Source organism: Macaca mulatta, chromosome 16 (assembly GCF_049350105.2).
Source record: "Macaca mulatta isolate MMU2019108-1 chromosome 16, T2T-MMU8v2.0, whole genome shotgun sequence".
Lineage (NCBI taxonomy): Eukaryota > Metazoa > Chordata > Mammalia > Primates > Cercopithecidae > Macaca > Macaca mulatta.
In genome coordinates, this window is record NC_133421.1 from 75285785 (window position 1) to 75310282 (window position 24498).

General features: G+C 50.1%; 1 protein-coding gene across 20 annotated transcripts in view; it reads right to left on the minus strand.

Moving 5' to 3' along the window:
• Positions 1-24498, minus strand: part of AXIN2 (axin 2) — a 33500-nt gene continuing 9002 nt past the window's right edge. For 5 of the 20 annotated variants that reach the window (XM_028836676.2, XM_015120135.3, XM_028836677.2 and 2 more), the window contains exons 3-12: positions 21019-21159; positions 20249-20302; positions 12967-13069; positions 9646-9786; positions 8816-9330; positions 8371-8565; positions 7819-8052; positions 7128-7223; positions 5407-5574; positions 1-1521 (exon numbers count right to left, since the gene is read on the minus strand). In XM_028836676.2, the coding sequence (XP_028692509.1) occupies positions 1395-1521; positions 5407-5574; positions 7128-7223; positions 7819-8052; positions 8371-8565; positions 8816-9330; positions 9646-9786; positions 12967-13069; positions 20249-20302; positions 21019-21159 (1774 nt within the window). In that variant the 3' untranslated portion in view covers positions 1-1394. The remainder of the gene's footprint in view (positions 1522-5406; positions 5575-7127; positions 7224-7818; positions 8053-8370; positions 8566-8815; positions 9331-9645; positions 9787-12966; positions 13070-20248; positions 20303-21018; positions 21160-24498) is intronic. The other 15 variants (XM_015120139.3, XM_077972536.1, XM_077972538.1 and 12 more) reach the window with 7 other exon arrangements.

Here is a 24498-nt window from a genome sequence, read left to right on the forward strand (position 1 = left end):
TTTTGAAAAATATAAAATTTTAATAAAGGCTACATCTCTTAATTACAATAATTATTGTACCAAGTCGTTTTCCTTAAATGAACTCTTTATAATGCATAATTTACAGTATAAGTAGAACAAAATGGCATGACAAAAGTCATTGAGTACAAGACTTGTAATAAAAAGGCATAAAATATATTTATACATAAACCCCTTTCAAAAAACAAGGGAAAGCTTGAGCCCTCAATATAGGGCGACACACGGAGCGGGTGACCGTGCAGGTACAGGTACTGTACTGATTTAAAGTCAAGCACTAGAGATAGTGGATTAATACTCTTTTGCCGTACACTATATACAGATGTATAGTACAAGTAACAATGGCAAACAGAATGTACAGATTAACTTAACACAAAAACCCGAACATCAAAATGAAGGTGTCTGGAGGAAAGGTGCTGCTGGGTCTCCCCACAACTGTTCATTTTCTTTGCGGGGTAGGGGATAGTTCCTGAATGGCTGTGGTCCAATGACTAATGTAAAACAAAAACAGAAACAAAAAAAAACAAGGAATTGTCGTTTCCACAAAGCACAGCGGCAGTGATTCTAGCAGGCCTCAGCCACGGGGCCCTGGGCCTGGGGAGGCTACAGGAGGTGGAGCCTCAGTCACAGGATCAACCTGGGGCCCCAAGGAGCGGGGTTCCCTGCCTCTCCCTCTGCATCCCATCCAACACAACCCCCAAAATGTTGATGACGACGCAACATGGTCAACCCTCAAGACCTTTAAGACAAAACAGAGCAGCATAGGAAAAAAAAAAAAATGCACCAATTTCTGCGTGTGTCAATGGTAGGGCACCATTTTTAAAAGTCTGTCTTCACTTGGAGGGGCGTAGTGCAAAGCATAATTCCTCTGTTAGTGAAGAAACCACGAACACACTCCAAGCTCAACTCCTAAGTTTAGTCAGAACAATTAAAACTTCCTCTCTCCCCCTTCCAAGTTTAAAGCAGCATATCCATAAACTGGGGATGGGGGAAATCAACTGTTCTATAAATATCAGTAAGGATTCCCGTTCAGGTAAGCTATACAGTTTCTCTTAGTTTATGGATTTCAGATCCCTAGGAAGTCATATATTATGTATGGCAGTCTCTCAAATACAGGCAGCATCTTCAATAGCCAAGAGTGGTCATGTTTTTAATAAATAGTTCAGGCTTTTCTCATCTCAGTCAGTACCCAGCTCATGAATCATGAAAATCAACCTCCCCCCACCCTCCCAAAGGCCCACTGGCCTATTCTTCCTTAGACTTTGTCTTCTTCATTGGTTTAATTTTCCTTCAAAATGTTTTGTCGCAGTTGCTCACGGCCAAGACAGTTCACAAGAGCTTCGGGCTCCAACAGTTCACCAAAGCCAGACCCCCAAGGCTCAATCGATCCGCTCCACTTTGCCCAGAATCCGGCCTTCATACATCGGGAGCACCGTCTCATCCTCCCAGATCTCCTCAAACACCGCTCCACAGGCAAACTCATCGCTTGCTTTTTTGAAGTAATACCTTAAAAGGAAAACCAGAAAAGCTTCTTGGTAAACTGCATTTTCCACATTGTTGAAAAGAAAAGCATGCCAACATGGAGGACTGAGGTATCCTAGGAATTTGCTATGGCAGGTGTGCATGTACACTGTTGCCCGTAACTGCTTTAAGATGGCAACTGGGACTGGCCACACCACAAGCAGCAGGTGGGCCGAGATGACGAAAGCCGGGCACCCACTGAGCAGCAGCCTGGGCCGGACCTGCCACCTGCAATCTTCAGCCCAGCATCTCTGCTATCTCCTGACACACATACATGGTGGAAAACAGACCTGCTTTTCCCCCCAACCTTTTTCAGCAGCGGGGTGGAGGAGGGAAGGAAAGGACAAATGCCTGCAGTTAATTTGCAGCAGCAGCCAAGCAGGTCCTTCAAAGAGACTCCAGACTATCTCTAGGTTCAGCCACATCCTGAACCCACCACCTGGAGAGCCAGGACCTGCCGAAGTCTGTGAACCCACCACCTGGAGAGGCGGAACCTGCCGAAGTCTGTGAAAGGCTGAATTCCAGATGCTTGAGCAGTCCGGAGGCCTCTCGGCCTTCCCATCCTCCAGGGCCCAAGTGCAACAGTCCTGGACGGCCCTGGCACAGCCACACAGGAGGCAAGCCACCCCAGCGCAGCTTCCCAGGGCCGAACAGACGGCACAGGCCCCATGATGCCCTCCCTCTTCTCCCCATTTCCAGGCCTCTTCTCCCATCCCACCCCTCCAGGGTCAAACACCAAAGGCCCTTCTATTATGCCCGTTGATTAAAGGCTCCTTTTATCCCTCCCCAGCATTCTTTCTTCTGAGGCTGTTTAATTGTACAGATGCAAATGCCTGGCCTCTCTCAGGAGTGCCACATTCGGAAACAACTGCTGTCCTCTCGGGCCAGGCCCACCCCCAAACCCCTTCTGAGGAAATTAAGCGAGGGCCTCTTCCCTCCCTGTCCCCAGCCAAGGGAGACCCCTCAGAGGGATTAAACTTGCCCCTGCAAGCTGTCATTTCCAGCCCATAAAGGCCACTCACAGAGGGAAGGTCACAGTCCCCTGGGGGGATGGGAGAACCTTTCAAACATTTAATTGTGTCTCAGGGTTATGGTTGGGCTTTGTTTTTGTCTTTTCCCTTTAAAAAAAAAAAAAATTAACTCCCCTTAGTTAGAGCTCAATTTTTTTCCTCTTTAATAAAGGCAAGCCAAATACTTTCGTAGGAGATAAGGCTAAATACAGTGAACAGCTGGGTTTAGTCAAGGTTCTTTGTTTTTAGCATTCCTGACCCAGCTAATGCACTGGGGTGAACAACGGCATGGCTCTGACTGGGCAGCACTGAAGACACTTCATGTCAAGGGGTCAAAATTCTCGGGGGAGCGTGAGAGGAGACAGTGAGAAAATGGGGAGGGGCTCTGTGCACAGGAGACCTGGGACAGTGGGGGGAAAAGTCACTTTTCCACGTAAGGGGCTCAAACCTCAACGCCACCCTCCGTCAGACCCCTTTGGCCCCAGCTCCCCCAGATCCGACCCCTCCGGGGTTCACCAAGTGGGGCTTTCACAGCATGTCTGAGCAAACACGCAGCGACCTTTTACATAATTGCAACCTCCTCCAGAGAGGAGAGAGGCCACATTCTCTCGGCCCCACCCCCAGGACTTCAAACACACTGCACTGCCCTCATTTTCTCCAAGAAACAGGCTTTTCCACTGCAACATGCTTTATGTGGCAAACTTTGCTTTCTTCTGACATCTGGCACCAATAGCGTCTGGCGCGTCTGAAGGGACTGTTTGCTTTTTGAACCCCTGCCATGTTGAGATTACTCAACGCATCCCAGGTCCCCCTACCTCCCACCCCTGCTCCACGGCCCCAACCTCACTGGGTCTTTCTTATTTTTTTGAAGGGGGATGTATCTGTACAAATTGAGATGTTGGAGCACCAGCCCTGCTGGGAGGGTGAGGCATGACACCCTGTGTCCCTGTCCCACCCCAGGAGGGCACTGAGTCCAGCTCAGGCCCTGCAGAGATAAGGCGGCTGGGAGGGCCTTCCCACAGCCTGATGCACTCAGGAAAGAACTGGAGAGGATCGGAGGGTTGACCATTTGTGCAAGTCTTTGTGCATTAAAGGGGAGGCCAGAGCTTCAAAGCCAGGCTTATTAACTGTGCCTCAGGGAGAAAAAAAAAAAAAAATCAGAGCCAGATGTGGCCAGAGCAGCTGAGGGAGGCACCTTCCCCGCAAGCTTATGCCAGCGCCACATGGCTCTTCTCCGAGGTCACCTACAGTTCCACTCAAAGTCCAGCCGAGACAAAGCCAAGATCAAAATGAATCCCCAGAGGGGCACACTTGTGTCATTAGTTTCACCTTGTGTCTTTTCAAGATAAAAGCAGCAGCAGCAGCAGCCAGGCCTGTTCCCCCATCCCTTTGATACCTTTTCACAATTGTCTCCGCCCAGGTGTAAAAGGGAATATCCAGGCCCAGCAACACGCCCTGCTGGCCAGTCACCTCCAGGGGCTCAGTCCGACCTCCATCCCTCCCCCTCCGAAGAGGGGCTCAGTCCGACCTCCATCCCCTCCCGCTCCAAAGAGGGGCTCACCTTGAGCCCCCACCCAGACTAACTCCCAGATGAAGGGGCAGTAAAACTACACAGGGCCTGCCCTAGAGGGGAGGGCGCCTCAGAGCCCTGCAGGTGGACTCATTCCCATCCAGGAGCCCATATGCCCACCTGGCAGGTTACCAAGTGCTATTCAGAGTTTTCCACTCACATCCCTGGCCCTGGTGGCGGCAATGGGTTCACACCTGGGCATAGACTGTGGTCCTGTACAGGGTCCACGGCACACAGCTGAGGAGGTGGAACTCTCTCTCGGGTGTAGACCCCAGAGTGAGCACCTGCTTAAACTAGGGTGCCCCTATCTCACCCTTGTCCCAGCCTGGAGCCCTAAACCTGAGACAGAACTGGAGCAGAATCCACAGGTTCTCTCTGGCTGCAGGCCACGGACAGGGACAAGGGAGGACTCAGGATGAACTGAGGCAGTCATCACCTGCTGTTAGGAGGAAGTGATCAAGAGAAGGAATGGCCTAGGGCTGGCCCTCATGCTCCTCAGCTCTTGAACCCTCTCAAGGGCCCTAAAAGGTCAGCAAGGACCTTCTCAAGGGCACCTCCGTCCACTCTGCAGACAAGGTGAGGAGACCAGTAAGTTCCCTTCCTGAAGCCCCTGCAGGGGAGAAGGCAACGAGGCCCAGGCCCGGGCAGGAAGAGTGGACTGCCTTATTCACCCTGTGCCCACTCACAGGTCCAGCCCCTTCTTTGTTATGGACAAAGGCGCATCCCTGCTTCTAATGGCCCATAAAACCCAGGGAGGTTCTTCAGGTGGAAAGGCAGACTGAGAAAAACAGGGGGGACCTTTCCCAGGCATGGTTCCTATTTGGAGACTTCAATGTGAGGGTCTCTCCTAAACTCAAGCCAGGAGGGTGGCGCTTCCAGACCCTCCCTCCTAATCAACCTGCCTGTCCCTCTTTTTTCTCCCTGCTCCCCGCTCGCCCACAAGCCCTTCAATTGCAGGTAAAGCCTCTGCAGTGCGGCCTGAGCCCCACTCTCCTCCTGTCAGAGCAAGCGGCTGCTCCTTTTCTCCTCAGTCTGGTTCACCTGGTGGAAAGAGCCTGGCCAGGTCCCCCAGGGAACCCTCCATGCAGCGTCCCTCTTGCGGCTGCTGCTTCATTGTTCTGCTAGTGGTGAGGGGAGACAAGAAATGAGAAGGAGCCTCCCCCAGCGCCTGCTGAGCCCCCTTCCACCCTGCCCCGCCCAGGTCTGCTCAGCCAGGGGAGCTGCTCCAGGCTCTGGCTCTTGGTTCTGAGCAAACAAACTGAAAGCAGAAAAAAGCCACAGGACTCTTACCTATAATTTCCCTTTTTGCTGAGCTGCTCTTTAAAGTGGCCCAGGGTCAAGCTCTGAGCCTTCAGCATCCTCCGGTATGGAATTTCTTCCCCACAGAAAAAGTAAGTGACAACCAACTCACTGGCCTGGAGCGCATGGACACCTGCCAGTTTCTTTGGCTCTTTGTGACTGAAAATAAGATGGAATGGAACAAGTTCAGCATTTTAAAGCAGACACACATCTAAAGCAAACACACACGTGCGCACATGTGCGTAAGTGACAGGGTATCCAAACACTAGGGTTGCAGTTAAAGTGGGGGCTGGGGCAGAGCCCCACATCTCAGAGGCAGGCAGCTCTGGGGGACACACAGTCCAAGCCCACATGCTCTGCATGGAGCACGCGGAAAAGGATGATCTCCTTTCAGTAGTACGAATTGGTATCGCTTTCCCCACTGCCACCAAATGAAGGTACACAGCGGCCTCTCTCAGGTTAGCATAAATGGCGTGCTTCCCCAAGAAGATGAGAGAAGAGAAATTATCACAGAGATGCCGGGTCTCACCTGGATTGGAGAGTGCTAAAGAGACAAACCCAGAGCAGGACACCTTTGGGATGGCATGAACTCAGAATGCCTGAAGCCCACCCCTTATTCCAGTAGAATGAGAACAACTAACGGCGGGTAGCCCCCAGTCATGTCCATGTCCCCATTTATTCTGAGATTTTGTAGAGTAGCCTGAAAAAAAAGCTGCCAGGCTGGGCGTGGTGGCTCACACTTGTAATCCCAGCACTTTGGGAGGCTGAGGTGGGCAGATCACTTGAGGCCAGGAGTTCGAGACCAGCCTGGCCAACATGGTGAAACCCTGTCTCTACTAAAAATAATAAAAAAAAATGAGCTGGGCGTGGTGGTGGGTGACTGCAATCCCAGCTACTCGGGACGCTGAGACAGGAGAATGGCATGAACCCGGGAGGTGGAGCTTGCACTGAGCTGAGATCGCGCCACTGCACTCCAGCATGGGTGACAGAGCGAGACTCTGCCTCCAAAAAAAGAAAAAAAAAAAAGAAAAAAAAGTGGCTGGCCCAGACCCGGACGGCTGGTACACTTAGGGTCAACCAACTGAAACAATGAAAGGATCCAGGGTAGTGACCTACTGAGGACTTCAAACATTGCTCACTGCTCAGGATGAAGACACAGAAAGAAAACTTTCTACGGACCATTTCAGATCTCTTTAGCAGATTTCTTTTTAATTGCACCATCCAGTAACTAAACTGAGCAGGCTTCTCTCAATCTACTCTGAATGAGACTAAATTTACAGAAAGAATCACTGCCCAATTTGGGGGAAGATATTCTGTCTTCTCCAAGCAAAAACACGAGGATGGTCCCCTCCATCTCTGCCACAGTGGAGAATGATCCTTCTGCTCAGGGTGACAAATGTTTTCAGTACTACTAACTTGCAAGTTGAATGGCGGCAACTTTTCCAGCTGAATTTGAGGTCCCTTCTACCCTTCTAATGGCTGCGTGTCCCAGCTTTTGATTTGTGTATGACCAAAAAAACTTTCGCTATGATGCATTTGTCAGTAGGACATGGATGGCCACATCTATGTTTACTGTTCCTCATCACTAGCACTAAAATCAAGGTGATTTCAAAAACCAAAAAAAGTTTCACGAAAATGAAACTCCAGATAGCGAATACTCTGAAACATAAACCACTCGGCAGATCTCAGTAATGCCAGGTAAAGACACTCACTCTTCTGGAGCCAGGCTTGGATTGGAGAAGGGCGTGGCTCCCGCCTGAACAGTGGCTGAGTGATTCCTGTCCCTCTGCTGACTGGCCACACAGCACCTGAGGACACAGCCAGGGCGAGGGATTTAGAGGTGCACTGTTGTCCCCAGAGCAATTGAGGAGCAGACAGAAAATTACTCTTTGGCCTCCTGAAGAGACACGAAACCGACTTCCATCCCTATGGAAACCCAACCAAGACCCTGGGTTAACAGTGGCTGAGGAGGCTGGGCAGACATCTTGCAACAGCCATTCTAAGCCCCTCTGGGAGCCCAGGACGGGACACTTAGCCCCAGCAAAGGGCTGAGGACTCTTGTTCCTCCATCTCGTAGCTTCTTACACGCTCAACTAACCAGCCTTAAACAATCCAGACATTTGTAAGAAATGGCCTTTGTAAGGAATTACTGAAACTCATTCTCCCAATTCTAGGCATGACTTGCCTCACAGATCCTGGCTTAACTCTGGTAGAATGAACATAACTGAAGGGAACAATTTCTAGAAGCTGGAAAGGAGAAGCTTACTCATCCATAAGCAATTCTTCCTCTCATGGGAGGGTTTGAGACCCAGGCAGAAAGAGAGGCCCTCCCCATTAGCCACAGACCAGGTCACCACCCAAACCCAATCCCTGCCCCAACTAGGATCCCTCACTTCCACTCACCGCTGCTTTGGGGGCTTTGACACCTCAGCCAGCCTGCGACAGGCCTCCTCCAGCTGAGCCAGCGTGTTGGGTGGCGTCAGGGGAGGCATCGCAGGGTCCTGGGTGAACAGGTGGGCACGGGGGGTGGTGCGGGGGTGCGCGCTGTTGCCCCCCCACAGATGGTGCCGGCTGGCTCGTTCGCCTGGAGACGAGCGGGCAGACTCCAAGGGGTAGGCCTTTTTTGTGCTTTGGGCACTAAACAAGGAATGAGCAGAGAGAAAACAGAAGGAAAGAAACTGGGTTAGAAGAACTGGAAAATGTGACTTCAATAGAAACTTGTCTATTCTGCTCAGAGGGAGAGAGAAGAAAAAAATAACTACCATAACACGAACAGGGGTCAGTGCCAAAACATGACATTTTTGTGGTCTGCTCAGTCCAACGTTTAATATTAAGATGGCAGGAGCAAATAGTCACATTTGTATTCGGCGGACTGCAAAAACAGCCATTCCCACAATACCTCCGTACTGAGTGCCCATGACCCTCGCGGCCGCGGCGGCGGCAAGTGGTGTTTACCTATGGGGCTTGGGCTTGCTCTGCCGCTCACTCTCCAGCATCCACTGCCAGACATCCTGCGACCTGTCTCCTTCCTCCCGGGGAAGTTGCATGGCCCCAGCTCCGCCGGGGGCCCCTCCTTCCCTGGCGGGCAGGGCCAGGCCCGGCTCCGTGCCTTTCCCATTGCGTTTGGGCAAGGTACTGCCTCTGCTGCCGCTGTGGGGAACCAAGAACCACACCCAACCCAGAGACCCGGTTAAATCTCCGGGACTCCTAGAATCAGACAATTCAGCAAGTGGGGTGGGCGGTGACACGAAAATCCCATGCACCTGCTCCCCACACCCTCACCCAGCCGTGCCCTCTTAGAAACTAAACGCCTGTGATAAGGCTCCCACCTCACACCTGCCCATGGACCTGGCTGGGAGAGAAGCCCAACACGGGACACTGTGGTCTGCCCGGCACTTACCCAAACTGCTCGCCGGGCATGGTTTCCAGGGCCTTGGGGTGGCTTTTGCATTTCGAGTAGCAGTAATACTCCGGGCCCCCAGGGCAGAAGCAGTGCACCCGCTGCGTGGCCTCCGCCTCGATCTCCTCCTTGGTCTTGGGGACGGCGTGGTGGTGGATGTAGTGGTGGTGGACATGCTTCGTCGTCTGCTTGGTCACAAAGCCCTTGCCCCCGAGGAGGGGACAAGCGCCCGGTGAGGCGGCCGCGGGAGGCAGCTTGCCACCGGGCGGGAGCAGGGAGTGGTACTGCGAATGGTGGTGGTGGTGGTGGTGGTCCGGAGAGCGGGAGCGGGGGCTATAGCGGCCTACGCCCGGGGACTGGCAGCCAGGGGTCTTCAGGACCCTGGACAGGTGATCGTCCAGTATCGTCTGCGGGTCTTCCTCGTAGCTGCCGGAGGGCAGTAGGGAGAGGGGGTGCTGCGTGGGCGCCCCCTCCCGAGAATTGAGTGTGAGCTCGGAGCCCTCCTTCTCTTCATCCTGAAACGGAAGACGTCAGAAGGGGAAGTGACCCAGGAAGCAGGAGGGCCCGAGGCCCTGGGCTTGCCACATCACGCCCCCTACGCAGGAGCACGTACACCCATGTGCACGCCCACAGCCACGCCTATGCGCACACGCACAGGCCTATCTATAAAAGCGCAATTCACACGCATGCGCACACCCACACGCAACACACGCACATGCGCACGCAGCCCACACGCATGCACACACCCACAGGCAGCCCACACGCATGCGCATACTCATAGTGCGCGCACGCCGTGAACGGAAACAGGGAGAGGGCCTAGGCCGCATTACCTCTCGGATCTGCTGCAGGCGCTCCTCCAGGCTGTGGCGGCTCTCCAACTCCAGCTTCAGCTTCTCCAGCCTCGAGATCAGCTCAGCCGCAAAGGTGGCGGGTTCCACGGGGGTCATCTCCTTGGGCAGGCGGTGGGTTCTCTACAGGACGTGGAAAGAAAAGGGAGGAGGCACGTTCAGCAGGCCGGGCGGGCGGTGGCTTGGCCGGAGCTTCCTGCACCGGCCGCTGCATACCGCAAACCCATGTTCGGGTGGAGAGTGGATGGCAAGGCGGCCTGGGCTGCTCGGGACTTTTATGCGCTAACGCCATGGCCTCATGGAGAGCCATGGTCCCCACCAGCGTTTGCCTTGGGCAGGAGCAGTTGGTCGCACTCCGAGAGGCCCTGCTTGTTCTCTCTGTAGTACAACCAGCCCATCAGTAGCTACTCTGAAGTAGAAAATCTTCAAAGACTGTTGTCAAACATCAAAAAAAAAAAAAAAAAAAAAAAAAAGGAAGCCCTCTGAGGTAGGGAGGGGAGAGACCAACTCAAGGAATAAAAAGTAGAATCTAAACAGAAAGGGAGTTGAAAATTTAAAAAAATAAGATTGGAAAGGAGGTGGGAGGGAGGAAAGGGGGGGGGGAAGGGAGTCAAACGGCCTGGATCAGAGAAGAAGTGGTAATTTATTTCCTGGCCGCACACTGCGCACCTTTGAGGTGGTGTTGTCTCAACACTGTCCTCGATCTCCCTCGTTTTTCTCCTTCCCTCCTCCCTCTCTCTTTGTACAGAAAATGAAGAAAGCTGCTGCAGGCTAGTAGCAGAACACTGCTGAGCTTGGCTGCCTGAAGCTGATCTATCAAGGGAAAAGGGAACATCTCCAAATCAAGTGCAGAATATAAAAAGGCACCGAGTACGCCTGCCAAAAGCAGCAAACAGAGAGAACCCCTGCTGCCCAGCTTTCTGTCCTTTTCCTGTCATCTCGCTCCCCCCACCCAACCCCCCACCTCTCCAGTTGTTCTACCTCCTTCCTAATCTCCCTCTTGCTTGGCTCCTTTGGGGTGGGGTGGGGGGAGCAGAAAGCTAACTTGCAAAGGCTAGCATGTCCCCCAGCTGCAAAGATGGGCCTTGCCACGGCAACCACTTAGCTGCAGAAACTGAGAGGGGAGAGAAAGGCTCCTGTGTAGGTGGCCATTCTCACACAGGCTGGCTCCTTGCAGCCCCCGATCAAAGCGCTGCCTGATGGAGAAAGTCGATTTGCACACCCCAGGACAAAATCATCTAATTTACAAGCCTGGGCGATAGAACTTTTCTTTGTTAACACACATATCCCCCAGTCAAAAAAACAATAATAGTATGTCATCAATACTTACTAACTGTGGAGGAGGGGGAATGCTAGAGGTCCTCAGAAAAGCAATTTCAATATGCTAATTTTAAAACAAGGTAAGTGTGCCCTTGTCCGTGTGAGGGGCTTTCAGAGAAGAGCTACAGTTTGTGCACTAATGCAACATAGGTTTAGCAATTCAATGTGTTAATTTTTTAAACACAACATAACCAGAAGACCAATGGGATTCTCTGAAGCTGGCAGGAAGGATTCATAAACACCTGCTGTGAGCTGGGTGCTTTCTTCCCTTCCTTAAAGAAGAGTGTCACTGCAACCTGGATCTGAGGCTATGGTAAACAGCACAGCCCTAAAATGGGAATGTAGATGGGGAAGTTCTCTTGAGTACAGCCATGTGCTGGCTGCTTTAGCAGGCATGGAAATAAAAGGAGAGGTCCCAGAAAAGCCCTTCATCCACCATCTGAGTTACAGGAAGAAGCTGCTCAGGAGATCCTCACTTCTAAACACTTCGTTCATTCTGTATTTGATAGGCACAGACTCACCAGCAGGTACCAAGCCAAGTTCTGGAGCTGGAAAGGAACAGCTACTCTCCAGGGCTTCAGAAGCCAGGAGGAGAAATGGTCAATCAATACATAAATGAATGACTAAAATCACTGACTAAAATGACTTGGAGTCCTGTGATTGACACAAGTAGAATGTCCCAGTGAGGAGGGCAGGAGAATGTCCCAAAGGGGCAGAGGTTCCTTATTCACTCAAATGTTTATTGAGCACCTATTATGTGTCTGTCCCAAGGGGGCAGAGGTTCCTTATTCATTCACTCAAATGTTTACTGAGCACCTGTTATGTGTCAGTTAGTGTTATAGTCTCTGTGCATACAGAGGTTAACAGAAGAGATAAAACTCCTCCCCTCCCCACAGAGGGCTTCCATTCTAGTGGAAATACAGTGAGCTCACCAAGCTGTAGAGAAGCATGGATCATCTAGCATTTCTTGGTTTCTGGGAAATAAGTGCTTCAGTTTCTTTCTCATAGGGAATTTTTTTTTTTTTTTTTAATTCAGAAAATGCAAAGGTTCAAAAATAGGTCATCAAACCTCTGACATAGTTTGGCTGTTTGTCCCCTCCAGATCTCATGTTGAAATATGATCCCCAGTGGTGGAAGTGGGCCTAGTGGGAGGTGTTTGGGTGCTTGGTGCCCTCCCTGCAGCAATGAGCAAGTTTTCCCTGTTAGTTCATATGAGATCTGGTTGTTTGAAAGAACATGGCACTGCCCACCACCACCCCCAACCCTAGCTTGCTGCTTCTCTCTCTTTTACACAGTGGCTCCCCTTCCCCTTACATTATGATTGAAAGCTTCTTGAAACCTTCACCAGAAGCAGATGTTGGCACCATGCTTCTTGTACAGCCTGCATATCTGTGAACCAAATAAGCCTCTTTTTTTTTTTTTCTTTTGAGACAGTCTCGCTCTGTCGCCCAGGCTGGAGTGCAACGGTATGATCTCAGCTCACAACCTCCGCCTCCCAGGTTCAAGTGATTCCTCTGCCTTACCCTCCCAAGTAGCTGGGACTATAGGCGCATGTCACCACACCCAGCTAATTTTTGTATTTTTAGTGGAGGTGGGGTTTCACCACGTTGGCCAGGCTGGTCTCGAACTCCTGACCTAGGGTGATCTGCCCGCCTCAGACTCTCAAAGTGCTGAGATTACAGGCGTGAGCCACTGCACCCAGCCATAAACCTCTTTTATTTATAAATTACTCAACCTCAGGTATTCCTTTATAGCAAAACTGATTGACAACCTCATAATCACATTACTGTGCTCACTATCACAACCCAAAAAACATGTAATGCCTATTGTCCAGTTCTTCTTTTCTCTCCCTTTGCCCTAGGGGACCTTAGGGACTGCTCTTTTCTACCTTCCCTATACCTCCCAACTTCCACCTCCCACTCCTTTTCTTTAGGACTCAACATGGCAGAAAACAGGTGTCTCCTCACTCCAGACTGTACTCACCGGGAAATGAGGTAGAGACACTTGACCATTGGCCTTCACACTGCGATGCATTTCTCTCTGGAGCTGTTTCTTACTCCCCACACGATAAGGAGGAATTCCATCTCTAAGGGAAAGAAAAAGACAGAATCCACAGGCTTACAAGGATGTTTTCAGCACATGGGCTACTCTCATATGCCATCTTAAGATCCCGCCGACAGGGTCACATGCTTCCATAGGAGTGTCACATGTCTCCAGATACCATCAGTGTTCCCACAGGGAAGGATCCACCCAAGATCAAATTTAAATCCTGCCCATCAATCATCTATGGAAACTTGGCTCCCTCGGATGCAGGAGCATCGACTTGGAAAGAGCCTGGAAAGTTCATCTCTTGGGCTGCTGTCTTAGAACTGGGTTACACTCCAGCCAGCCTAGGCAGAGCAAAGGCTCCCCTATTTTATAGGTGCCCCAAGTAGGAGATTCTCAGGCCCCATTGGTCCTCCCACTTGTTCCCACTGCTTCAAACCAGGAACCAGTACCTTATGGAGAGGGCCAGGGCAGAAAGTTGTAGGGATAAGGACCAAACCTACAGAGGGCTAAATCAGGCATTAGTGAAGTATGCATAACTCTCTAAGTCAACTTCCCAGTCATTTCCAAATGTATTCTTTTTATAAACCAGTACAGGGTGATTAATAAAAAGAATATATAACATTTTGGCCCCTTCTCTCAGCTCCAAACCCTGCCACCCCCCAACCAACGAATTTTCAAAGATGCATGACCAATGTGGGCATGAAAAGAAAAGCCCCTACTATGTGGTGGTCTGTGCAATCCATTTAAAGATTAGCACCTACTATGTGCCAGATCTTCTCCTAGGCACTAGGCAAGAGAGCAGCAGACAAAGTGGATACATAATTCAAACAACTGCTTTCTTGAAGTCTATATCCTAATGGGGAGGCACAGGCAATGAACAAAATAAAAAATAGTATGTTAGTGATATGTACTATGAATAAGCAGGAAAAGGAGAATCACTGGCGGGTGGGTAAGCTGCAAATTTAAATTGGATGTGGGTGTCAATGAAGTCCTCATTGAGAAAGGGACCTTTGGGCAAAGACCTGTAAAAGTCTGGGCCCCTATCCATTGTATTTTTAAAAACAAAACATTAACAAGTAGAAGAATGTTTAAAAAGCCTCCACTCCAGCTACTGTTCACTACAACCATGACCTGGAGTTGCCATGATTTTTTTCCAGAAAGAATTTCCTTCTTAAAAGCAGAATGGTCAAGGTGTGACTATTTTCCCATTGATGTCCCTTCAGGAGGTCCCTTATTTACAAAAGCCTCAGGGTGCAAACATTTTCATAATGAATCATACTTGGAGGCTGTAAATATTGAAACTGGGTGTTTGGCTACTTCCCTTTCCCCAATGTTTGGTTCTTCATAGGGTGGAAGAAAAATACTTTAGGATAATTAGCAATGTCTAAAAATACCCAGGAGGCAGCCAGGAGTAACTGGTCAACCTCTAGCTCCTTATCTCAAATGCCCTAGAATTCTAAGTAGCTGCATTTTCAGGAAGTCTGCTGACCTAGGTCAGAAAATGGGGCCACACAAGGGACAATGAAGATTCCAATAGATCAACAAACCAATGTATGTTAACCAAAGCCTGGCTAAGGAGTGCATAAAGGATAATTGCATTGAGGGGAGTAAGGAAGGGAGAGAAGAGAGATCAGTAGCCACAGCAACAGCTTACCCACAAGTGTGAGTACTGCCCCAAAGAAAGGTGAGTATGGAGCAGAGACAGAGCACTGTGGGAAAGATTAGCAGCAGCTGGTTGACCAGTGCTGGAGAAACACATCTCCCAGTCAGCCTCCTACTCATGAGGCTCGGCACTTGACCAAGCCCACCTAAAGATTATTTATCAAAACTCTGTTTCTTCACCTTGGGTAGTTTAGCAGGCACAGTTGAAAATGGGACTTCAAGCATGCCTGGCTTGACCAGAAACCAAATCGCACCCAAGGCAACTGATCCCAACCTGAGAATGCCAGCTCCTACATACTGAGTCCCTACTGTAGGTCAGACATCAGACCTATAATCAGACTTCATTCTCATAAGAACCTTAATGAGCCACATTTACAGATGACCAGAAATGCTCAATTAGTCACCTAGTGTTACAGTCAGTAGCAGATTGAGAACTCATACCCAAGCTACTGCTGGACTCCAGAACAAGCATCTGTTAACAACCTACACTTGGTCCTCATTTCAATAAGATGCCCTTCCCAGCCCCAACCAGCAGTCAAGCTTCCTAATGGTCTGAATGTGGAGGTGCCATTTCCTAAGCCCCATGCAGTCACCTTTCAGAAGGGATGAGGAGGAAATCTGTGGAATGTTCTGGAAAGTCCTCCCCAACCTCATAGTACTCACTAGCTATGGGGCTTGCCAGGTGATTCCCAAGCCATGCTGAATATCCCCATCTCTCACCTAAAACACCTTGTATGGTGGGGGTGGCGGTATCCCACAGATTGGGCTCATGCTGGTCTAACCAAATTCTGCTGCCTTAGAGCTCTCTCTTTCGGGGACTTAAGACAGTGGATGACTCTGCTCCAGGCCTCTTCCTGACAGTCTTGGGGGCAGGAGTCAAGCACTCCATGGACCCCACCATGACACAAGTGACATAAGGCTTCAAGAGTCCTAGAAGAGTCCCCCATTCACCCCCTCCAAGACTCTGACGTTTCCACTGGTAGCTTTCACTCTTTTCTCCTTTTCCTTCTCCCAGATGAAAGTCAATGGTAGAGCTCTTATGCCTCTTTTTCTTCTTCCATATAATAAGGTTTTAAAAAAAAAAAAAAAGCCAGGATGGGGGTAGGGATGGGGAGGGGAGTAGCTAACTGCAATATTGAAGGCAAAAGGAACAAATTATTTCATAAGCACCTCATACTGCCCCCATCACCACCACCACACACACTCCATTACCCAGGGCAGGTGAAGGACTAAACTGCTGGAAAGGCAACTTGTAACCAGAGCAGAAAAGGAAGATGTCAGCCCATAGAGGCTCAGAAATGCTAACAGACGCCTTCAAGGAAATGTGGCTTTAATTCCCTTCAGCCAAGAATCTTCTTCCAAAACAGCCCCTCATTCCAAAAGGGGGCCTCTCTTCTTTTATTCAAGCTCTAAAAGTCTATGATCAGTTTCCTGGCTGCTCAAGCCTGTAGGCTGGAGAGCACCAGAGTTTCGGTTCCTATACGGTCTCCTTTAATTATAAACATTTTAGTTAACGAGCCTGCTGCTAGGCCCAGCTGTTTCTGGGGAGCACGGTTTTGAAGTGTGGACTCCACTTAGCTGCCATTTGAGTCGAGCCAATTAGCTTAGCCTTTTGACTTCACCATGCCCGACCTACCCTGAATGTCATTTTCTGGCGACTTTGAAATAGCAGACTCATGAACACATGCGTCCACTCGCATCTTCATTTGGCAACCACTCTGAAGGCAGCCTCTGATCACAGCCAACATCAAAAGCCTGGTTTGTAGGAAAAGGTTAATATTTGAAGTTCACTCAGATGCATTTCCTGGTGTCCAAAGTAAACCCCCATAAATAAGATATAAAGAAATACAAATAAATAACTCACGACATTCCCTGTGTGGAACACCAAAAAATCATCTTGTGCTGATCTGGGGACACTCAGAGCTAAAGCAACATACAAACGTATGTTGATCCTGATTATAAGAGCAGCTCCTAGCAGAAAGGGACAAAGGCCTCCACGCCACTGACTTAGCTTTCATGCTTCCTGGCAACCTCTAACCATGGCTACACTTGGGCGGCAAAGAGTCTGCTGCTTCTGATGTTTTCTGCCCCTTCACTCCATCTTTCTAAGCCTGATGCCCTGGAATGGCCCCACAAGCCTTCTGCCTCCAGTGCTGCAAGAATTTTGGTGGGAGTCTGGCAGTTAAAGTTAAAAAACTTTTTTGACAGGTCGCGGTGGCTCACGCCTGTGATCCCACCACTTTGGGAGGCTGAGGCGGGCGGATCAGGAGGTCAAGAGATGGAGACCATCCTGGCCAACATGGTGAAGCCCCGTCTCTACTAAAAATAGAAAAATTAGCTGGGCGTGGTGGCGCACGCCTGTAGTCCCAGCTACTTGGGAAGCTGAGGCAGGAGAATCGCTTGAACCCAGGAGGCAGGGGTTCCAGTGAGCCAACGTTGTGCCACTGCACTCCTGTCTGGCGACGGAGCGAGACTCCGTCTTGAAAAAAAAATTAAGCCATTTCTTCCGAGAATGCAGGTTTCAGAGTAACAGGCTCATAAAACAGCCTTCTCAGAGGCCCAAATCCCCAGCCATCTTTAACAGGGCTTTTTACTTAGCAGGAAAACAGAAGTCAGCAGTAGGCTTTGGAAGAAGGCAATGATTTCTTTAAAGCCCCTGCCTGCTCTGCACACTCAGGCCCCGGCGTGTGGCTCCCTGGAATAACCAAGTGCAGGCCAGCACTGCCCCAACTTCTACGCAGGCCTCTTGCAAAGGCCCCCGGGACTTAATTGGTTCTGTCGCAAATGAGACGATTGCTTTCCTGGGCTTGTGTCTAATGAACTCCAACCTTCTGGAGTCTATTGAAGGCTGCCTGTGACCCCCTCTCTCCCCCTCCCCCCTCCCCAGCCCTGTTCCCTCCCCAGCTCCCAGCAGGGCAGCCAGCCCCCCTCCCCAGCCCCTCACAGCCCGCACTGGCCATTGTGACGGGGAGAAACAGCCAGGGCTCTTTTCATGCTTTATGGGGCGCTCCTATTCACTTGTTCAAGGAAATTTCAAAGGGGCCTGCTACCCTCTTATCCCCTCTAAGCTTCCCGGGATGAACAATGGGCTGAAAGCGATTCAGTTCAGCTTTTCATCCCCCACACACTTTATTTCTCGCCCGGCGCTCTCATCTGCACGAGGCCCACAATTGGCAGAGCTCTGAAGAGGGGGTCTGATCCCAGCCCTGGGAATCCCGGGTGACCGCCCAGCACTGGGCAGGATCACACACACCCAGGGCCAGTCGGCCAGAGAACACGTTGCATCACCAAGTCTGCTTGTAGCAGAGTGGGGAGGGCCCCAGAGACCCCCATGCCTGGCACCCAATGGCAGCTTGAGTCAGTGCCAACAAGTCTGGAGACCCTTCTGATGTTTTCTAGTGAGCCCCACTAGAGGCAGCGTGAGACAATGCCCAAGAGACAGTGATCCCATATGGATGCCAAATGCACTCCCAATTAGTATAAATGCCCAGGTGGGCACAACTGTGACAGTTAACCTGATAACCCGCGCACTTGGTTAGCAGAGAGCACAGAGCCACGCAACACCACCAGGACGAACAGAGCCAACACCATGAGCCCACGGGTCTCCAGGCCTTGCAGGCACTTCCTCCTGGCTTACTGGTTTACTCATTATCCATCCAAGGCAGCTTTGCCACAGGATAGGCTTATTAACACTAACAGGTTCTGCCACCAGGGACCTAAAGGTATCTACTATGCCCCCAAAGAGAAAGCTGCTATGTGAGGGACTTGCCCTTCTGTCTCTGTATCAAAGTGGGCCTCACTGACCTACACACTAACCCTTGCCACCTAGAATAGGGACTGGCAAAGGTAACCTTTCTGATCCCTGAAAAGTGGCTCCCCCATGCTTGGAATCCAAAGTGCTTCAGCTAAAGGGAGAAGGGTGAGAGTTGTAAAGTCACCTCTAAATAAAAGAAAGTTTTTCTTCTGGGAAGAGGATAAAAGAAGAGGAAGTAAATGGGGTGGCTGCAGGGGAGAACTTAGAACCTGCTCCCTTCTACCCCTCCCTGAACTAGTCTTCCTAAAAAGCAGTCTTGATTACTAAGAAATACAAATAAAAGAAACCCAAAGTGGCTCAAAGGTCTCATGACCAACTGGTCCTATTCACAGATCTCATGTTGAGAATGCTCGTGCCTGGGGGAAGGGCAGAGCGGGCAAAGTGCAGGGCCTGTGTGTGGCCTGGACCTGAGGTCTGTCTCAGAGGTGCATGGCTGTGGAAGCACCAGACCTTATTTCCTCATCTGTAAAATCCCAGGTATCTGCCTGCCTACCTTTCTGATTGGGTCTTGCTAGGATCAAACAGAAATAAGTATGGGACTACACCCAAATTATCTCATCATGAACCGAGAATAACACCTCAATGATGGGGACTGACATGCAGCCAAGGACCAGGAAGCAAGCCAAAAATAGTCTCTAAGAAAACTAAACAGAAGTCTTATCATCTTACGTAAACTGCATTTGACTTAGGAGATTCACTCAATGCCTTCAATCAATTTCAACTTACTCTTATTTTACACATAATGCTAAGATTCCCACACAATGCACAAATTAATATATGCTACAGGAGGAATGTTTGCTAGAAGCAAGCACACAGACAGCAAAACATCACAGCAGGGAGAATGAAAAGAGAAAAGAGAGAAACTTTTCAAAGGGGAAAGGGTCAGATAACCCTATGCACCCTCATTGACTATGAGAGAACCACTACAACAAAGTACACAAACAGATCTTGGTATTATTTGGATAACTGAGAGATAAATTATGCCCTGTCTAATACTATTCAATAATGACAGAGCAAATGTATTCTAAGAAATATGTCCGCCAAAAAATTATCAAAGCATAATTTTTTCAAGTATGGATACTGAAAGTTCGGTCAATATGGAAAACTGACTTCTGTGAAACTTCTCATATCTCCATACTGGATGAAAGGTGTGTACTTTCCTGTTTCCATATTGGATGGAAGATGTGTATTAATGCCAAAATGCTATTTTTATTAAAATTGAACCTTGCACCTTAAGAATCTCTCTCCCTTTACTAACAAGGGAATTTGAGGTAACACAATAAAAGACACCAGCAAAATAAATAGTAGGTTCCCAAACTCACCTCATCAACTTTCCCTCCAATTGGTCCCATGCCACCCGCAGGCCAGGCAACAGGACATTGGCCAATGAAAACCAGATAGTTTCAAACAAACTGGAAGAATAGATGGTCCAGTTTTAGGAAGCTAAAAGGAACAAACTCTAAATAAGTGTGCCAGAACTTACACGGTTCAATGGGTTTGCCTTTCAAAATTGTTCCCTTAGCAGGCGAAATTCTGACTCCAAAACATTGAAAAGCTTTCAAAGACCATTTCTGGAACAATGAGTCTCAACCGGGTGTTGGGTGCGAAACCTTTGGGAAATTTCAGCCATCCCCCCCATCCCCAGGCTCCACTCTGGGTCTCCTGAACCAAAACCTCAAAGGATGGCAGGAGACGGGGATACCCAGGCCACAGCTACACATCCCTCCTCGTGAGACTCACTGAGGATCACTGCTGTCCATCCACAGAGATTGCCATGACTTGACTTCAGATGACCTAAAATTCAAAACGTTACCTTGACTAAGGGCCTTCTGACCTCATCAGACCACGCCAATATCTTGGGTGACTTTCAAAAATCAAAGGCTGTCTGCCAAAGGTCCAAGATCAGACACGACTTTGGAGACAGTCCCTACTTAGGGTCCTCAGTATCTAACACTCCACACACACTTACTGAATAAACGATGTCCATTTAAAAACATAACAGTGCGGAATGTTACACGCTGTGGCTCTTTAGAGATTTCTGGCTTTCTCACCCCCACTTGCAATGCCTTTTCCTCCAAAAACAATGAATACCTAACACAGACCCTTCTAATGCCACCTTGTCTCCCAGCTGTTGGTTCTGTAGACAGGATACCTGGGTTTCTGGACCAGCCAAGCAACTGTTCCCACAGGGACAACCAGATGACAACCAGAAGAAGGTTTTTTAAACTCAAGGAATCTATAAATATTCATTCATCCTAATCTTCTACTGTCCTTTAGTTTTCTTCTGTTATAATATCCCCCCAACTTTCAAAGCTCTAAGCTTTACCCTACCCAGATGGCCCATCCTCCTTAACCAGCACCATACCCTTGTCATACTCCCCTCCCACCAAACCGATGTACGCACAGGTGGGGTCTGCAAAGCCAGGTGAGGATGACAGACGATTCTGGCTAAGTGCCCAGGTGGTTTCCATTCCCAAGCAAGCCCACGGAAGGGTGGCCAGGATACTCACACACTGCTGTCCGTCATGGACATGGAATCATCCGTCAGCGCATCGCTGGATATCTCACTGTCATTGGCACTGGTGGCTGGTGCAAAGACATAGCCGGAACCTACATGATAAGGATTAACAGGATCGCTCCTCTTGAAGGACCTAAGGGCAAAGTACAACAGTGGTTCAGTCACTGACCCTCACCAGAAACCCAGGTAATCAAGTGACCCCAGGACAATCCAGCGCACCATCCCACAATCTGCTCAACGCCAACCTGCTGCCCGGGTCTAGCTGCTCACCTAGGCAGAAAGCAGAGGCCACAAAAGGGAGGCCTCCTGAGCCACCAGCTCATCACCCTGGGGAGAAAGCAAGCTGGTTCCTCTGCCCCCAGTGGTGGGTCTGCCAGGGCAGAGGGTATTCCAGAGGCAGCCCAGGGGATCCTGTGAAGTTCTAAATGCACTTAGAGAGAGGAAGGAACTGGACTCTGCTTTAGGAGAGGAGGCCATGGAATGGAACAGGGGAACAAGTCAGTGGAGATGGAATATCTTTCTCCGCTCCACCTCCCTATCCAATCCTGCACCAAAGAATACAATTTCAGGGCCCCAAGACATCTTAAGTATCCAAACTCCTTGTCTGGGGTCTGTTAGCCCAGTCCAGAGATGCAAACAGCTAGAGGCCAGTGTGGTCTTCTCACTTCGACCCTGGGCCCACGGTGAGCTGGACAGATGGGACAGCAAAGTTCAAGACAACGTTCAGGACTCCAATCCCACCTGCGAGCTCTGCCATGAGCCGTTGCCATGCCCCTTCCCCCATCCCCGGCTTCCTCTCCCCAGGGCTGGCTAGTGCAGCAGGAGTGAAATGAGCAACACAGCTGTTTCAAAGGAAGGCCCAGGCCCCTCCTCCGGTGTCTCCAGCCCTTTTGTTTCAATGGCCTCTGGCTCCTCATTTCACCCTCTTGATCTCCTTCCAGAACAACCAGTGTGCATGTCTCCTGCTGGGCTGCATTCCTCTTGTGTCACCAGTGAGGGGCTTAAGTAGGGGGGAGGGGCAGATAGGTCGGCAGGCTGCAGTAAGGGACCACGTTAAGGCCTGAAGTCGCAGGAGGCCTGTTCACAAAGACCCTGGCATCCTCCACTGGTCCCACCAAGTCTATGCCAGCAACAAAGAAATCAAGTGAGGGAGAAAAGAAAGGCTCAGAAAAGAGAAAATATTCTATGAGTCCACAGCAGCTGGTCTGTAAAGATGGCCATGGGGTTGGCAAATGAAAAGGACCCAGAAAGGTGACAGTCAGCTGTCTGCACATGTTCACCAAGCACCTACTCACTTGCTACGTGCTGAACTCTGGTCTCCTGGCACTCAGGGCCTGGTGGGGGCATGTCAGCATACTGTGGGGGTGTCATGAGGGAGGTACGCTCAGTGTTATTACAGGCCCACGAGGAGGGGAGAAGGAGCACTGGACTGTGCCCATTCTATAGATGAGGCCCTTGGAGTCCAGAATTCCAGCAGCCTGCCCAGATCACACAGCTGGAACCGGTGGGCATGGATTGAGTCACCTGGCTTTCAATCAGACTGCCTCCCAATTCAAAGACTAGACTCAACATGTTTCCAGGTTCTCATAGAATAAAGGGCAGGAAAGGAGTGGCTTAGTATAGGTAACCCAGATGATGGATAGAACGTTTCTGGGAGGGACGGCTGGGGATGGCTCCCTGGGACAGGTGGGACTAATGGGACTCCCTGGGATAGATGGGACTCATAGATGAGCAGGAATTGAGGAGATGACACCCAGGACTAGGTAAAGGGAAAGGCAGTGAAAATCTCTCCCTAGACTAGGGAGAGAGAGGGGTCTAATTAGCCAGGCTAAGCAGGCCTGGCAAAGACATGGAAGTAGGTCTTCAGTTGCGAAGTCAAGAGTCCTGTCTTAACAGGATGGGGAGGGGCCGGGGACAGCAGGGGTGCCAGGGGACTGGCAGGGAGAAAGCACATAGGATCCAAGGTCTTTTACCAGGCTGGACTGAAAGGAGGGGTGGGTGCAGGCAGGGAGCCCTGGGGGAAGCCACCGCCACAATTTGGTGTGAGGGTCTGTCTCAGCAGGGGATGGTGGGACGGAAAAGGTGGGAGAGGCAGTCCCTGCCTTTAAGGAGTTTGCGCTAGGTGGAGTCACCAAACAAACACAAAAAGTTACAGGGCCATAAACTTTTTAAGCCAGAAGGGACCCCCGTAATCATCACAAACACCCAAGGAGGAAACTGAGCACGACATGGGCCAAAGGCCTTGTCAGACTTGGCCAGAGGAGTTGGACCACAGCTGTACCCTTGATCCTGTCCAACTGCATCAAGTCAGATCTTAGAAATATGCTGTAGGCAAAGAACTGACCAGAAGGTGCAGATCAGCAGCGCTGCACATGAACCCCTCAACACTTTTGACCAAGTGACTTGTGACTGTCACGTGGACACTCTGACCCTGTTCTCATATCTGTAGAGGGCAGGAAGTCTCACGACATCCTAGGACTTTTTGGTGAAGATTAAATGAGAATGGTAAGATCTTCCAGGCCTTCCTCCAGGTCCAGGTGTCCTCAATCCGGAATTCCCCAACACCAAGGGTAGAGAGGAGTGGTGAGGGTGAAAAGAACAGTTCATTCTTCTGGAGAAGAGAAGGCTGATTCAGTGAAAAAGGCCTCATAGTTGAGAAGGAGGGCTCTCTGTTCAGCATCCCCACTAAAGGAAGAACAAGGGGAAACGGGCTTCAAAAGTTAGAAAGAAAAAAATACTTCTAAATGGTCAGAGAAAATCCATAAAGTAGGTGGGGACAGGCTGTGAAATCACCCAAGTCTTTAAAACAGGCCAAAGTGCCCGGCCATCTGGGTGTGTAAGTGAGGCCTCAAAGCAGGATGCACAAGATGACTTCCTTGGAGCCTTTTCCTCTGGTTAGGAATCCAGTGATGAGGCCATTCTGTAAATTCTCAGTAGGGATCAGAAGTCAGAGGCTGGGCACGGCTGCCTACTTGGCTGCGGTGCTCACTGCTGGGCTGAGTCACAACCTCTCCAGACGTGGGCACCCACCTGAAGAGCAGGCAGTTGGATCTTGGCCCTCTGCGTCAAGTTCTTAGGTTTCCAAATGAACCAACAAAGGCACAGTAATTTGGGGAAAATCACAGGAAAATTCCAAAAAAAAAACCCAAGCGCCAACAAAAACAGAGAGCTCCAGCCGGGCGTGGCGGCCCATGCCTGTAATCCCAGCACTTTGGGAGGCCAAGATGGGTGGATCACCTGAGGTCAGGAGTTCGAGACCAGCCTGACCAACATGGAGAAACCCCGTCTCTATTAAAAATACAAAATTAGCCGGGTGTGGTGGCACATGCCTGTAATCCCAGCTACTCGGGAGGCTGAGGCAGGAGAATTGCTTGAACCTGGGAGGCGGAGGTTGTGGTGAGCAGAGATCACCCCATTGCACTCCAGCCTAGGCAACAAGAGTGAAACTCCATCTCAAAAAAAAAAAAAAACA